At 43.4% G+C, this 16,357-nt stretch overlaps 1 protein-coding gene across 1 annotated transcript in view; it reads right to left on the reverse strand.

Moving 5' to 3' along the window:
• Positions 1-16,357, reverse strand: part of PSMD1 (proteasome 26S subunit, non-ATPase 1) — a 120,404-nt gene that overhangs the window by 30,413 nt on the left and 73,634 nt on the right. The window contains exons 17-18 of the mRNA XM_054039301.1: positions 13,316-13,430; positions 10,231-10,347 (exon numbers count right to left, since the gene is read on the reverse strand). Of these exons, the coding sequence (XP_053895276.1) occupies positions 10,231-10,347; positions 13,316-13,430 (232 nt within the window). The remainder of the gene's footprint in view (positions 1-10,230; positions 10,348-13,315; positions 13,431-16,357) is intronic.

The following is a 16,357-nucleotide window of genomic DNA, read 5'->3' on the forward strand; positions in this document are numbered from 1 at the left end:
CGAAGTTTTATCCATCAGAAAATCCACGATCAGAGATGTTATGCCACTGCTTTCCATCCCCCTCAGATTTATCCACATAAACTAAGTCTAATCTAGGCAATTTTCATATGGGCTTTGCCCTATCTAAATAAAAGCTAAGAGCATAACATCTAAGCTATTCAACCTAGCCTCTTCTGGTGCTAAGTGAAGTTTAGGGAAGAGTAAGTGGAGATTAATGGATTGGTTAAAATGGAAATTAGAAATCACTTTAGTCAGCTATTTAGGATGCTGCATAAAGCCACCTTCCCCTTATGGCTCTCTGTATAAAAGACGGTTGGCCCTCCAGACTTGGATCTCACAGACTCTCCTGGCAGAGGTCATCACTGCACGGAACACGGATCTGAGGAATAGAGGATACGGAGAGCATCCTCTCAAAGGTTCAAATGGCGATTTTATTAATGTCATGAGCATTAGGATTTAAGTCACAAAATGGCAGCAACTCACCAATAGGTGAAAATACATATTTAGTGCTTTCAAAAATTGCTTCACAATAGAATGTGCAAACACTGAAGATCCTTCTATTAGAGGCTGGTAAGCAGATCTGATTGCCAAATGGTCTATAACAGGGGCCAGGGTAATAGTCCACGAATGGAGGACTTGTGTCACGGAATAATGCTGTTGCAAGAGACCTGCAATGGGAAGTTTTTACTTTAAGCACAGGTTTTCCTTGCTGGGGTGTTTATTATTATTAATTATGCCTCCCCAGAAAGATTTTCTGCACCATATATATGTTCAAGTCAGAGTTCAACAAAATGCCAACATGAGACTTCAAGACTCAGAGATTTTGGATCTAGAGGAAGAGGCCAGCACTGGTCCTCAGACAGATCTGGAAGCGCCAGCATTAAGACGGGAAGTTCTGGTAGCAGGGCTAGGAGTTGTCAGAATAAGATGCAACAAGCCAAAGTTGGAGCTCTCGATTTCACCTGAACTCTGTCCTGTCTGATTCTGTGAAGATACCGAAGCTAACCCAAAGTAAATCAGATTTAACATGTCAGACAGGTAATGTTTCTCCCCCTTTGCTTTCCTAACCAACCTTGCAGGTTACTAACACATATAATGAAGTTGTCACATATCTGTATTGCAATGTTCTCATTGCATCTAGAGTGTAAGGTTGTGTTTCACAAAGTAAGCCATTCCTGCTGCCTTCCTGATTACGTGAGAAGGTGGGTTTCTTGCAAGACATAACAAACAGAGAAGTGGAGTTCTGTGCTGTGCTGGTATATAGCTAGTTTGGGTCTTTACACTTACATGTAACAAAGCATCTTCTCCCAGCGCCACACCCAGTGAGGAGGAAAAATTCAAGTTTTGACTCCAAAGAAACCTTCTCAGTTTTGCACAATGTTTGCTACGTAGTTTGTAATTTCCAGAGAAGTCTAACAAAGCCAAGATTTTATTTAAACTACTGAAGTCCACTTGCCAGAAGAATGCATGTGATGCTTTCATAATTTATATTTCCATTAGGCGGCCTCCCCTCCCACTCACAGAGGACTCTGTCCCATGCAGAGACAGAAACAGTGATCCTCTAGGAGTTTGTTGTTGGGGTTATTAGAGACAGCTTTATGCATGTGTTTAGGTGACAGATTTGCTTCCTCCCCAAGAGATGGAAGGGGTCATAAAACTAACAGCACATCAAACCTTAAAGGAGACAAACTATAAATTGTGCAGATATGGTTATAAACTATAGCACTCTCAACCTCCAAAACAGAATTTAATCTAATCTCATGGGTAAGTGAAAAAGTGGGTTTCATGCAATGATACAACAAACAGAAGTGGAGCTCCGTAATGTTCGGATACACAGCCCTAGAATTTTTGGTTTTAAAAAAATATATATATCTGATTTGCCCCATTCTACTAAGAGTGCAAAAGGAGGATTGCTTTTGAGATATGTTGATGGCTTAAAACTTCAAGACTAACAAAATATTGTTTGTAAGCAGCACTCAGAGGGAGATGAGGGAAAATATAATTTATAACAATCATTAAGTTCCAAACAACAGGGGATAATTAACCAGTCAGATGAACTCATTTAACAAACAAGGCTTGTGGAATAACCATGATGCCATTCAAGCAAGACTCTGCTTAGTAGTTGACAGCAACTACTTCCAGAACCATTCATTCATTCTCAAAGTTCATTTTACCCAGGGCTGCTGCTGGAAAGGTATTTTTAATAGAGAATGGTTACCTACCCTACAGTAAATGGGGTTCTTCGAGAGGCTGTAATCAGTGTGGAACCTACTGTAGAGGCATATGACTGGAGGTTGTTTTTTTAAAATAGCAGTGTTTGTTGGGGTGGGCATGCACCCTGTGCTGCCTCATGCTCCCATATGAAGGCATAAAGGATGGAACGGCCATGACTTTCCTTCAATTCCCTTCAATTCAAACCCACATTGCGGAGGACTGCGAAAGTAGGGACAGAAGGTGGGCTGTGGGATTTACACTGAATACAATATCTCGAAGAACCATAGTTACTGCAAGTTCAGTAACCATTCTCTTCTTCTTCTTCAAGTATGTGTCATTGTGGATCTGACTGTAGGTGTCCTCCCTGGAGAGCCAGAGTGAGGAGTTTCAGCTGTGTCAAACAGTGACTGAAGTACTGCTCTCCCAAACTGGACATCTAACCAGGCTGCCATGTCAAGTGCATAATGTTTAACAAAAGAAGAGGGCTGCTCCAGATGGCTGCCTTGAGGCTCTCAGAGACTGGCACATTTTTGAAACAGGTGGAAGATGCTGCCAGTGCACTGGTAGAGTGTGCCTTGATTTCACAGGGAGAGACTCACCAGCCAAATAATAGCAAGTGGAAATGGTAAGTGGTTCATGCAATGAGAGTCTCTGTAACAAGATATCATGGACATCAAGAGGTCAGGCTATGGCCATGGAGAGGCAGGGAGACAGCCTGAAAGTTTGTTTCTGTTGAACTAATAGGACAAAGCTTTGGAGATGTCAAAAGCTGCTTTTCTCCCAGTGTGCGCAGCTTCAGAAAGACGACTGTTAAAATAATCAATTGGCTTAGGTGGAATCCTGAGACCACCTTAGCGTGGAACAGTAGGAACATTATACAGGCCAATCTGACAGTTCTTGACTCCAGGATGGTACTTGTGAAATTTCAGGTTGTCTCAAGACCATGTGCCTTGCATTTGCAGATGGGTCAGGTGGGTGCCCCAGCCTCTTCTTGATGCATCTGTGATAAGAGTCATTGTTGTGAAGAGAACAGAGAATGGCACCCCTTTCTCAATTACCAAGTCTAGCCACCAAGTGAGCTCTCGTGGGACTTGAAGCAAGACTGATCCTCCTCTTCATGAGACATCTGCCAGGGGAGCCACAGTTGTAAAGGTCGTAGGTGAAGTCTGGCAAGCAGCATCATGTATGTGCATGCCGACATGTGGCCTAAATGTCACAGGCACCTACTTACTGTTGTTGGACTAGCCCACAGCTCTTTTACCACTCACTGGAGGGATTGGAACCTGTCCTCTGGCAGGGAGACTCTTGCCGATCTTTAGCTGATTAAAGCTCTGATAAACTTTATCATCTTGATAATGTGAGGAAAGGGTTTTTCATAGTTCACCAGAAGACCTAGTTGAGAGAACAGGAAAAGGATGTATTGCAAGGCTGTCTCAGTCTCCTGTTGGGACTGCCCCTTTTCAGCCAGGTATGGGTAGATGTGGGATTCCTTTTCGTCTTAAATTGTGGCCACTGCTGCCAGGCATTTTGTGAACACGCTTGGTGCTGTGGAGAGTCCAAAGTGTAGAACCCTGTACTGATAATAGTTGGTCCACATCGACCCCCTCTCACCAATTCTCTACAGTGTGTGAGGATTGCTGTACTCCTTTCTGAAGGCTCTGCAGTGTTGGCCTTACGGAAAGGCAAGGGTATCCTTCTCGAGCTTCTGCACTGGTGGTCAGAGCAGCCCTCTTGGGGCGTGATTTCCATACCAGAGATGGCAATGCTTGTTTCCATGCTGGAGCCAATGTCTGTGCCAGATCTTTTCACCATGCTAATTTTAGGCATTGCCTATCTGCTCGACAAGACACTGAACAATCCTGGCTTGTTCACTGGTAGGATTCTGGAGTCCATTTCCTTAGGTCTGACAAAAACTTCGAGGACTGACCCAGAAGATGGAGTGTCAGCCTCGCATCTAATGCATTCCAGCAGAGGACAAGCTTACCAAGCATCTGCTTGGAATATGCAATTCCCCTGGCAAGAGAGAGACATACTGTCTCTCTTCAGGGGGATCTGTCCATTCTGCAGTGGACTAAGCTTGAAACCACAGGTTTTCAGTCTGACACAAGGAGCCCTGTACAGAGAAACAGGTGCAAGGGCAGGGTCTGACCAATAGAGTTTGGTCCAGACAGACTGGATCAGTTCATGGAGGTCATAGATCACAAGTGGTTTGGAAGACTGTGGAAGATTTTGAAAAAGTTTAGAACGAGCTAAGAACTAGTGGGTTGGATGCTTGCCATGTTCCGTCTTGCTGCCATAAGCGATATGAGTGGCCAGATGTCCAGATTGTATAGGGACAGTCCTGATATTCAGGGCTTGGTCTTATATAAGTGTGTAGTGAGGCGGAGTGGCCTCCCTCCTCCAGGGTGAGTGAGGGTCCACTACACTCCCCTTGGAGGGCGGAGCCTAGGTCACCCCGCCCCCCTCACCAGAAGTACCGGGGTGTGGCTGGAACTATAAAAGGCAGGCCCTGCAGCCTGTCGGGGCAGAACCTGCGGAGGAGGAGGATGCTCCACCTGTTCTGCAGTGGCCCAAAGGGGAACCTATGCCTGGCTGTGCCGGAGCCCTGGAGGCTGACGAGGACTGGCCCGGAGTGCCCACAGCCATGTACCTCGAGGAGCCAGGCGAGGCCTGGAGGCAAGAGGTACCAACCCCTGGGGAGGCAGGAAGTAGCCCAGGGACAGCTACAGTGCCGCCGGCTGCAAGGCCGGGTGTGGCTAAGTCGGCGTGTTGCAGCTGGATACCTGCTAGGGCCCTGGGCTGGGATGCGGTGGAGTAGGGTGGGCCCGTGTCCCCCTGCCCCCACCCTGGGGGGCAAATTCCTGCCTGGTACTGGGAAGTTCCTGCTGTGGAGAAGGCGCCTCCTTCCCCAGGCACCCACCTGAAACTGCATTGTTTGCTGGCTGCCTGAGCCTCCATGAGCCGAGGCCCCAGCCCGCTTTAAGACTATATTGTTTGCTGGCTGCCTGAGCCGCTTCAAGCCCAGGCCCCAGCATAACCATAGACTGTTGTTTGCTGGCTGCCTGAGCCCCGCCCAGGCTAAAGCCAGCCCCGAGACTGTTTTGTTACGGCCTGCCTGAGCCTCCGCAAGCCCAGGCCCCAGACCACTTATAGACTCGGTTTAAGGGCCGGCAGCTTGAGTAGCCCAGATCGGACTAATTCCTGATGGGGACTGTGTGTTGCCCAGCCCTATTGTGGGCTCTAGACTATCCTGTGGATTCTGGCCAAACAGGACCGGACGGAATGGCCTCCCTCCTCCGGGGTGAGTGAGGGTCCACTACAAGGCGCCTATTACCCCCCACCCTCATCCCGATTTTTCACACTTGCTACCTGGTCAGCCTACCTATGAGTGAACTGAGGGAGGGTCACAGCTGCCCTGCCCTTATGTCCTAGGATATGGGAGCGCCCTGATAGACACTGCTATTCAAAAAAACTCTGGTCTTGAATGCACACCTACTGTGGGAGAGACACACACACACACACACTTTTCAGCTCTTAGACTTTATACAAGATGGTATATTGTTGGGCTGTCTCCTCCCAGAACTTCAGAAGCTCTGGGAATTAAAAAAAAATCCCAGGCCTGTGTGTCTCAGCTCCTTCCCATCTTTGAATTTCATTGGCCTTTAGGAGCAACCAACAACTTATTTTCAGAAAGCTACTACGAGAGTAGTTTTTCCATGTTGCAAGTTACCCTGGCTCTACAGTCTAGCAAAGCTAAAACCAACATTCACTTTCATTACCCCTACACTTAAATCTACCTAACAGACCAACACAGCAACTCGTCTTTCACTAGGATGCATGCTCTTCATAAATCAGACTTGAGATACTAAGGCAAAATTCAGCTGATTAATCGTTCACCCATCAGATTAACTGTATATCATATTATAAACCACACTGTCATTCATTCATAAGATCTATGCATCTTTTTCTCAGTCTATACAAGTCTACATGTAAATCTCGGGGCACATAAAAAAAAAATCACAGCTACTCAAATAGTAGTATAATAATATTCTAGCCCAAACCCTTACAATCACAGCTGGTTGGGAAATTATTCCTACCTTCTCCCATGAAATATTTCAAGTTTTTTTTTTTTAAATGTAGTCAGAAGGGCTCTTACTGATACTGGCAGAAGAGTTTTAGAGTATGTCATATGTATTAAATCTCCATCTCTTATACACAAAGTGTCTGGGTGTACTCACAACAGTTAACAAAAGACCTTATTTTTAGGTTCTTGACAACTCAATCGAGTCCACCTCTGCAAACCCTACCCGAAACCCTACCCAAACATCTGGCACATGTTTAGCTGCTTGAGTAGAAATGGGGGGACTTTCACACTAACTATGAGTGCAGTATAAGAATCTAAACAAAATAAAATGCACCACAATAGTCCAAAGGCTGGTGCCACCCTTTGAACTCTGATCTTTAACATCTGATCAAAAGAATTTCTCCTCAGACTAGTAAACTGCACTGAAGACGTTTTCCAAGGATAATAAATTCTTAATTGACAATGTAACCCCAGTACATCCGGATAAACTACAGAGAATTCTTATTCCCATTACCTTAGAACCATAAAAATTAGAGATGAAAAACTAGGACATCTAGTCCACCTCCCTGGCAATGTAGGATAGTTTCCTATAATACGTAAGGCTTCCATTCATTTCCTTTAGGAGGCCATTCCACAATTTATTACATCTGCCAGGAAATGTTCCTTTAAATGTCATTCAGTGGTTTCATAAGGAGAAACCACCTTAATCTTTCATGAAAGCCATTTTGGTTGCACTCCTAGAATAGTTGTCTGATTAGCAGCAAGGGCTGCCGCGACCTTTGGCTGAACTTCTTCCTTGAAGGAAGGGTGAAGCTGATCCACTTTAGCTGATGATTTCAGGGAGCACTTATTATTTTCAAGTGTCTTGGTCCTGCTTGCATCCTCAACCCCTCTGTAGCAGGGTCAGGACTCACCATCGCTGGTGCCTCCTGCTGGTTGCTCCAGGAATTAGCTCTTGTCAGCTATAGAGCGCTCTCTGTGCGTGGTGTCTCGCCCGTTGTCTGCTCTGCTGGTTTGGGACCCATGTTGTTCCCTGCTCAGCGGCGTCCGCTTCAGGACACTGCCCTCCGGCAGCATCCACTACTTCATTCTCCCCCCCCTTCTGGAGGGGGGGAAGGGGGGCGAGGGTTAACAACAGTCCTTTGGCTTGCACCTGCCTTAGTGGCCAACCACAACCCCAAAGTCTAGCCTCTCACCTCAGGGCAAGCTGCAGTCTGTCTCGGGCACACTCCTCTGTGGCCAGGTGCAGTGCAAGGGGGGGACCCAGGCCCACACACTACTCTGGGTCCCAATCCAGGGACCCTCCAGCGGCAGTCTCTCTGTGCCCTCCTTCTCTCCCCTCTTGTCTGTCTATCTTCCCTGGGCCACTTCCCCTTTGGCCCCGTGCACCTTCTTGACCCTTTTTAGCAGGGGTCACAGCCTGGCAGGTAACTGGGCCGGAGCTCTCCTGTGCTCCCCTGAGCCTGCTCAGCACTGCTCTGTCCAAGGTGCTACCTCCTTCCCTCGGGAGCCAGTCCTCCTCCCTTGCTAGTCAGGAAGAGCCTGCTCTCTCCTTTGCTAGGCAGCCTTTATTATAGGGCCCAGCCTGGCCCTGAATGGCTGCCTCTTTCTTTGCCCTGATTGGCTCTCCACAGGCATTTGCTGATTGGCTGCTGGTCTGCACCGCCTCTCTGGCCTGTTCCAGCCCTTTTTCTCATGGAGTGGGGCAGCCGCCCCACTCCACCCTCTATGCATGGCCAATTAAATTACCATCTACATCGGAAGTATGTAACCGAAAATTCATAAATGTCGGCTTGTAAATAGAACTTCATTTTAAAAAAATATACAATGGTCACATGTTACCCCTGCTTGTTTTATAAACCACTCAACCCCAATTTTACGCCTCTCATCCTACATCTGCCTGACCAACTGTGTTTTGTTAACCTTGGGAAGAGCATCTGGGTGTGCACCTCTACAGTCTGAGTTTTCAGTCCCATTTCAGTAAAGAAGTCTCCCAATTTTCATCAACCCTAAAAAACATCTAATTTTGCAAGTTATTTTCCTGGCTGCACTTTTCTTTGGATACTCACCGAAGTCTTTTGCATAACACCACTCAAAACTGATAGCATTACAAATGGACTCAGTAGGTAGTTCATATGCAGAATCTCTCTGAGGTAATTATCTGGCCCCTATCACCACAGTATCTGAGTGCTGCACAATCTTTAATGTATTTATCCTCACAATATTCTGTGAGGTAGGAAAGCATTATCATCCTCAGATGGGGAACTGAGGCACACAGAGGCTATATGATTTGCCCAAGATCACAAAAGAAGTCTATGGCAGAGCAGGTCTCTTAAGTCCCCAAGCTAGAACCCTGACCTCTAGATCCTTCTTCCCCTAGAGTTAGAGATTGCTTTATCCTATCTAAACTTTTCCTTTCCTGAGTTTATTTCCATCGTAGAGAAACATTTACTTCATATTATTTGGTCTCAGAGGATGAGGAGATTTGCTAGAACTTTATTTTTCCACTCAATAATCTAGCAGAATTTTAATAGTGATATAAAGCACCTTCAGTTTCTTCCAAACGAAACCCAAGTGTTTTTTATAGTAGTGTTAGGACACTAGTGATGTCTACCAGCAAAATCTACACCAGAGGTAGGCAACCTATGGCACGTGTGCGAAAGGCGGCACGTGAGCTGATTTTCAGTGGCACTCACGCTGCCCGGGTCCTGGCCACCGGTCCGGGGGGCTCTGCATTTTAATTTCATTTTAAATGAAGCTTCTTAAATATTTTAAAAACCTATTATAGACTTATAGAAAGAGACCTTCTAAAAACATTAAAACGTATTACTGCCACGCGAAACCTTAAATCAGAGTAAATAAATGAAGACTCGGCACACCACTTCTGAAAGGTTGCCGACCCCTGATCTACACAATCCCCAGCAGACTCACACAGAAGTGCTTGAAAATATAAAAAAACCCTTGTCTTTGTGGAATTTCCCTTGGAACTAGTTATTCTCCCTGACCCCACGGTTAAATGTGTGTTTCTTCTGGAAAAAGCTTCTGCTTTCTCAGCAACTAAGTGCAATAAAAAAAAAAAGGGGCAATAAAAGGATGATTTTTTCAAAAGCTAAATTACACTGCAAAACAATGCCATTGAACGTTACCATGCACAAGGCAGCGCTGTTTTAGCAGTATCCAGTATAACCAGCAAAGGCCTGCAGCATCAGTACCTCTCTGGGCTGATCAGATGTGGGAACTCCACGTTGTCAGTGTCTGATTCTGCTAATGCGGAACTTTTTAGCCGACGCAGCAGTTTGTATAATATTACCTGTCCTATTCACAGGCAATCTAGTTTTAAAAACTAATAGTGCATATTAACCCAGTGACAAAACTCGTTTTTGAAAAAATGAGTTTCACTCTTTAGTTGCTGCAACTTTTTAGGACAGCAAAATTGTCCCAAGTGAAACAAGTCACAGCAGAAGCAGAGCTACAACTATGCACATAACAGGACTTCCCCTGATAGCAGGTACATCAAATGTTGCCCAGTACTAAATCTAACACATAATACATAACAAGAATCTCTGTAGTAAAGAAGAGAAGAAAATATGTTCACACATGCTAGGCGTGTGTCCGTTAGCAATTCCAATCTCGCTTTCATCCCCTTATACAGGGTTTCCAATTTTTTTGAGCAAATGTAGATTTACTTATATAACACCAACAGCTAAAACAGTGACAGTTTACCTGATCAGTGCCAGTCAGCGTCCATCTCCCATTCAAAAGTGCACAGTCTGCACTATTCTAAATTTCACTCTTGCAATCATGAGCTCTTCAAGGCACAGATCCTCTCTTACTATGGGTATGTATAGGGCCTAGCACACCTGGTCCCTGAAACATCACCACCACCTGGGCCATTTCTCACCACACCAGCTGATGTATAACCCATCACTCACCTTTGGACAGGTGATCTCAGTCTGTTGAATCATGATAAGGGCAGATGCAATCAGAGCTCCTTGACGCACGTAGTTCACAGGATCATTTGTCATTGGCTCAAGCAAATTAATTGCTTCCTAAAAACCAAATACACAAATTAAGCTTATTACTTTTCAAACAGGAGGTTTCAGTCAGTCTAATGAAGGGTTATTGAATTAGGCCCGTCAGCAAGGTGGCAATGAGGTATAGTTTACTATATTATTCATATTTTGCCCATCATTGTGATATCTGGGCAAATTTTTACAGAAATGTGCACTTACGCTAGTGGACTTTTGCTCAAAGCTAGAGGAGTTGGAGGAATTTGCTGAACAAAACAATGCCAGAACAACCAAAATCTGTATTTGTTGCAAGCAGAAATGTGAAAAGTATCTGGCAGGTTAGAATTATTGTTGATAATGATCAAAATATCATACTTTGTACTTCTATATCTTGTTCTCACCTCACTTATACACTGCTTCCCTTTCTAGTGAGCACAAAGGTAAGTAAATGTTACCTTCATTTTACCCAAAGCGTAACAGGCACAGAGGTGTCAAATGATTTGCCCAAGGTTATGCAATGAGTCAATAGCAGAGCCCGTAATACAAAATAGGTCTCCTAACTCCCAGTCCTGTGCTTTATCCACTAGACCACAAAGCTTTTAAATCTAAGTAAGAACATCTCGCTTCTATAATACAAGTGGTGCTATCTCCACAGATATACACATACAGTGGAGCTATGTTTTGAAGACCAATATGCTGCTTCAGAACTTATAATTGCTTTCTTTAGATTCCATGGTTTGAGGTTAGAAAATTCTTTGACAGTTACTAGTGGAAAGCCAACATGACATACAATAGATGCGCCACTAAGCTCAAAAGCATGTATCAACCAGTATTTCAGCATTGCACGTGGATTACGTAAAGAAACAAGAACTGTCCAGAAGAGACAATCTATTGTATGTATGTTGCTTAGGGATACCCAGCACTCTTGTTCCTTTCTGTAAAGTAGGTGTCAATTTGGTATGTTGGAAAACTGAGCACCATATACACCTTTAATCTCTAGCCACAGGAGCTCAGCCACTTTGTAAGTCATCCTTTAAAATACTCTAATTGCTTCCTAAAAACAGTTACTACAAATCAAAATTATATTTTCTATAGAGATCTTCAAGAGCAAGAGTAAAACGAAACAGAAAAAAAAAAAAAGTGTCATAACTACTTGTACATCCACAGGTCTCCAGTGATAGATCCCACAGAGGCATCTATGGGGCATTCTGCAATATTTTGGGGATGTCTTTCAGAAAGGAATTCATCCATGTGAATGCAGAAACACAGAATGCAAATAGCTGTTCGTAATACCTAGTTTGTTCATACACATTCCTGGGACTCCACCTGCTCTACGGTAAACATCAAATTACTTTACAACTTAATTACTGCACTACAATCTTCTGATTGTAAACGGGATCCCATCCTGTTTTAACTATCTCTCATGCAGGGCTTCCATACTGGCAATGTCCCCACCAATGTCGACATTTCCTAGGAATACAGCAGAAAAACTAATAAAATCAACTTGACTTTAACCAGAATACTAAAGCCAAGAACCATTTCTAGGTACTACATTGCAACATCAGACCTACGTTTTGCCATGTGAACTTTCTGAATTCATGCAGTTTACTTTTAAAAGGCTGTGCTGTGTCTTCTTACATGTATTCATTTGTGCCTCACAGTAACATTGTATGTGTTCAATACTATTTATAGAATATGCATGATGGAAGTGCCCTTCAGCCTAACAAAAAGCTTAACTTCATTTCCAATCTCTGAAGTTACGATGCATTAACTTAGCCTTTAAAACATGCTGATATAAGCCCCAGAAGACACATTGTAACATAAACAGATGCTTCAGATCTTTATTTAAGAAATAAAAACAAAGCACAGAACCTCGGCCAGACAGGTTCCATTATCTTGATCATACAAATTATCTGGAAATAAAACAGATGTGGATTGTATGACTAAGAGCATTTCCATTAAATTAACTTTTCAGATGCAGCATGTCAATGAACATTAGTTCCTCAATGCCATATTCCATTTGAAAACAGTAACTTGGAATAAAATATGGCTTCCAATTTGCTTTCAGGCTACATGCAAGTCAGCGTATGAGTGCAGACAGAGAATGTCATAACTGTGTGCATTTCAAATAGGTGTTGTATTCATGAGTGTGCAGGAACAGATAAGAACCTAGGAATGGATTTTTAGTAAAGGCTGGGAAGCGGGGGGAGGGGTGGTGGTGGTGTGGAGATGGGGATAAAACTGGAAACCACAGATGAAGTTCTTGACCTTTATGATCCATCAGAAAAACCTTGTACCACACCAGACTGAAATCTGCTAATCTGATCAGTTAAAATTTAGTAGCAGTAAAAGTTTTATTTCCTAACTATTCCCCACCTACTGTGACAGCTAAACCCTATACATAGTGCTTGCACCCCTAAGAAAAAGAACCCTCAACGTACAAGCATTTAAAGTGCAAAATGTTCAAGGAAACTTCATTTTTGCGATTTGACTTTGCTATGTGGCTATCATGCCGATTATGAAACATGGAAAAGAGTGTCAGGATAATACACATGATTTTGTTTTTCCCCCTCAGTGCTAAAAAAATAAAAAATGGAAGCCAAAAAAGGTCAAACTCTGGGGTAAACCACAAATGTTTGTGTCTTGGAACAAATGATTGTGACATATCCAGACATGTACAAACATGCAACCCAACAAGTTAATTGGCAATGGACTAGAGTTAAAAAACCCTTTACTATAGACAAACCCTAAGAGGGTGGAAATTGTGAACAAATGGATTTTGTTCTGCTCATCTACTTGCTCTTCCTACAACCAGAAAAAAAGAGATTGCTTCATTCAATGCAATAAAGCACAGAATCTGAGGAAATGCGGACACACTCCAACTGGCTGGAAGACCACGTGTGCGAAATAACACTCTATTTCTGCGATATTTTTCATGAACGTATCTGTAGAAGGAAAGATAGCAGAAAGAGCCTTGGCGTAGCGATCATTGGCTTTTTGTCCTTACCTTATTTCCTGTACCAGCACAGCAGATGCCCAGAGCCATGGCAGCCCCATAACGCACATGTGGGTTGTAGCTTTCTGACAGCAAAGAAACTACACTGGGACACTGTTCAGGAGTCCTAGGGAAGGACAAAAAGAATAGCTCAGATTATTATATCGTTTGAGAACGTAGGGGTTTTACTTGACTATACTGAAAAAATAAATCCTCCTTCCACATAATTTGCACACGCTACCTTTCTGATTAAGCTATACGACCGTGCTAGATAAGGACAGGCATGCCCTGTGAACTTCCCTCTGTAAAGTGCTCTATTGTGCACAGCAGATGACACACACAAGTCCCATCGGTAAAGGTTTATAGATAACTGATAGTGTTTCTTTAAAATGATTAGAGTGCTGGGATTAGACAGAAGTCCTCTTTGTCCCTCAAACCCACACACCAGTGGCAATAGCAGCCCAAGATTGCTTCTAGGCGAGAGAAGTGCAGAATCCATAATCCATTCAGTACTTTGTCTCAGTCAGTTGACACCTATAGACTAAAAATGGTACAGACCCAGCCCATTTCAAATATGCCAGCAGTCGGCTAGGCCTGTCAATAGAGCCTGTGGCAATGAAAGGACTGTGAACATTTAATACCTGAGAAGCAGCACGTAAGCCACTCAGTTGTGGGGATATTAATTTCTCTCCTGTATTTACAGATCCTATTTTATTATTCAATTAATCTGAGAGACATATACAACTCTTCAAAGTACTGTGAACTGCCTGTTTTAACAGTTCAGGCCTAGAAAAGCAGAAGTTCTTCAAAGTGAGCCTACCGAAGTGAACTCTCTCCATTCAAAAGGAGACAGCGTTCTCTTCACAACCAAAGTTCAGAACTCATGAGCACTACAAACTCCACTCACATTTGTCAAGGTTAATCTTTTAAATATAGCCTGCTTGACAAGGCTACTGATAATGGCAATATACTGAGAGCAGTTAGAACATACACGTTTCTGAAAGAGAGGGAAGGGAAACTTTGGGTCATAGTTCAGTCACTGCAGTTGTCTAGATATTTCTATAGTGCCCATCACTGTACTATCCAGGCACATCTCACGATATCTTCCATTCTCGACTGTTCTTTGTATGGATGCCTGTAATTTTAAACCCAGATTTAACACCACACAACTTAACCCAGTTTATATTAAGAGGCAGCAGTATCTAATAATTTGACCAGGAGGTGAGCCAGGAACTCCTGGGTTCTAGTTTTTGGTTTTGACTCAGTGTGTCACCTTCGGCTACTCACTTCATCTTTCTGCAACAGCTTCCTCTCTGGAAAAATGGGGATAGAAAACTACCTCCTGGGGGATTTGCGAGGATTAACGTTTGCACACAAGTAATACGTGACATCTAGAGTAATTAAAAGGTCAGCATTCCATCAAGACATCCAGGTCAAACAATGAGCCAGGTGAGCCGCCAGAACAAAAGGACAATTTACAATTCAACATTTGTTTTTTTATTTTAATGTATACCTAACATCTGGGAGTGGTGACCGTGTCTTCCTCTGTTTTGTATAGGACTGACTTCACTGACCATAGTTAAATAACTACACGACCAGGTCCCAAATCCACTGTCTACAGACACCCGAACAGCTTCTACTCCGCTATTTTGTGCTGCTAACCTTCCCCATACAAATTCTCCCAATAGCCCTCATTGCTATCTTCATCGAAACTCCCTTATCCACCCCCTCTGTTGCCTCCCACTGCCAACTAACATCTGCTGTTGCCTGCCATTTCTGCTTTTAATGCTGCTGAAGCAGTTCATCTTGACAGGCCTCTCAACCATCCAACAGGAATGGTAGCAAGTGGTTGTATGGGGATAAGATGGTTGGCTCTCATAATTCAGAGGGAAAGCCATAAATTCTGAGCAAGTGCACGCCCCCTCTACATAGCCACATAGATCACTTCCCCTTCCAGCAATATCCCATTCTGCTTCCAAGATTCCCTCGCCGAAACCTATAGACAGCACAGAGATGATCCAGTGCAGCTCTTTTGGAAAAGCAATGACAACAGTTGAGAAGAAAAGCCAACAAAAGGAGAACAACTCAAGTTCGTTTCTGTCAAGCCAGGCTGGGAGCTCGCCGTCTCCAAGATGCAACCTTGACTAAGAATGTAATAGAAGGAGGAAGAGCTCAGGGTCAGTTAAGGGAACAGCGCTGGATCCTTCCTTGCAAGCTAGCAGTAGGTGTGAGGACTATATAAATTATAAAAAAAAACCCACACAAAATGACTTATCTTCTAGCTTAAATAACAGCTCAAACACTGACAGTGTCTTTAAAAAACGACCTGTTGTGGAGACAGGGAATGACAAATCCTTTAATAAATGAGCCTAAGCATTCAGCTGCGCAGAACATTTAGGCTGGTGAACTAACGTTCTTAACACCTTTGTGTTTGCTTTACGTCAACAAAAGTTCAACAGGCAGACTGCAAGCCAAAGTATAGAAAAACATCTTTGGGCAAAGATTTGATTGTACATTTTGCTAGCATCAATAGCCACATGCATTAATCATGCTGTGAAACCTAGTTTTCTGAACCTGAGTTTAATGACAAATGCCTCAGAGCTAGATGTTCTAGGATAGCCTGCTACTAAAAATTTGGGATTACTTTAAACCAATTTATTATAGAACTCTCAGACAGATCTACAACAATTAAGATGATTTCTGACAATTGTTTGGAATGCTTTTATCTATAGCTCATTATTAAAGTAGTCAAATGCTATCATGGGTGGTCGTATGTCGACCCACTTTTGGAAAACAAAATGTGAAACAGTAATGAAGTCTGATGATATTTTCCAGACACTTGAAATGTGCAAAGTTAAATGTACCTGTCTGAGTAAGGAAAAAATATTAGCAATTAAACTGATACAAATATTTACTCTTTGGATAAACTGAGTCTCATTACTAGACGCGCAGGGGGAAAGCATTCTCTCTTAGTAACTGGAGCTCTCAATACAGACCAGCTTCCTCACAGAATCAAATTGTGAATTATTTGCATGCATATCTACTCTGCTGATG

The sequence above is a fragment of the Malaclemys terrapin genome, chromosome 9 (genome assembly GCF_027887155.1).
Source record: "Malaclemys terrapin pileata isolate rMalTer1 chromosome 9, rMalTer1.hap1, whole genome shotgun sequence".
NCBI lineage: Eukaryota > Metazoa > Chordata > Testudines > Emydidae > Malaclemys > Malaclemys terrapin.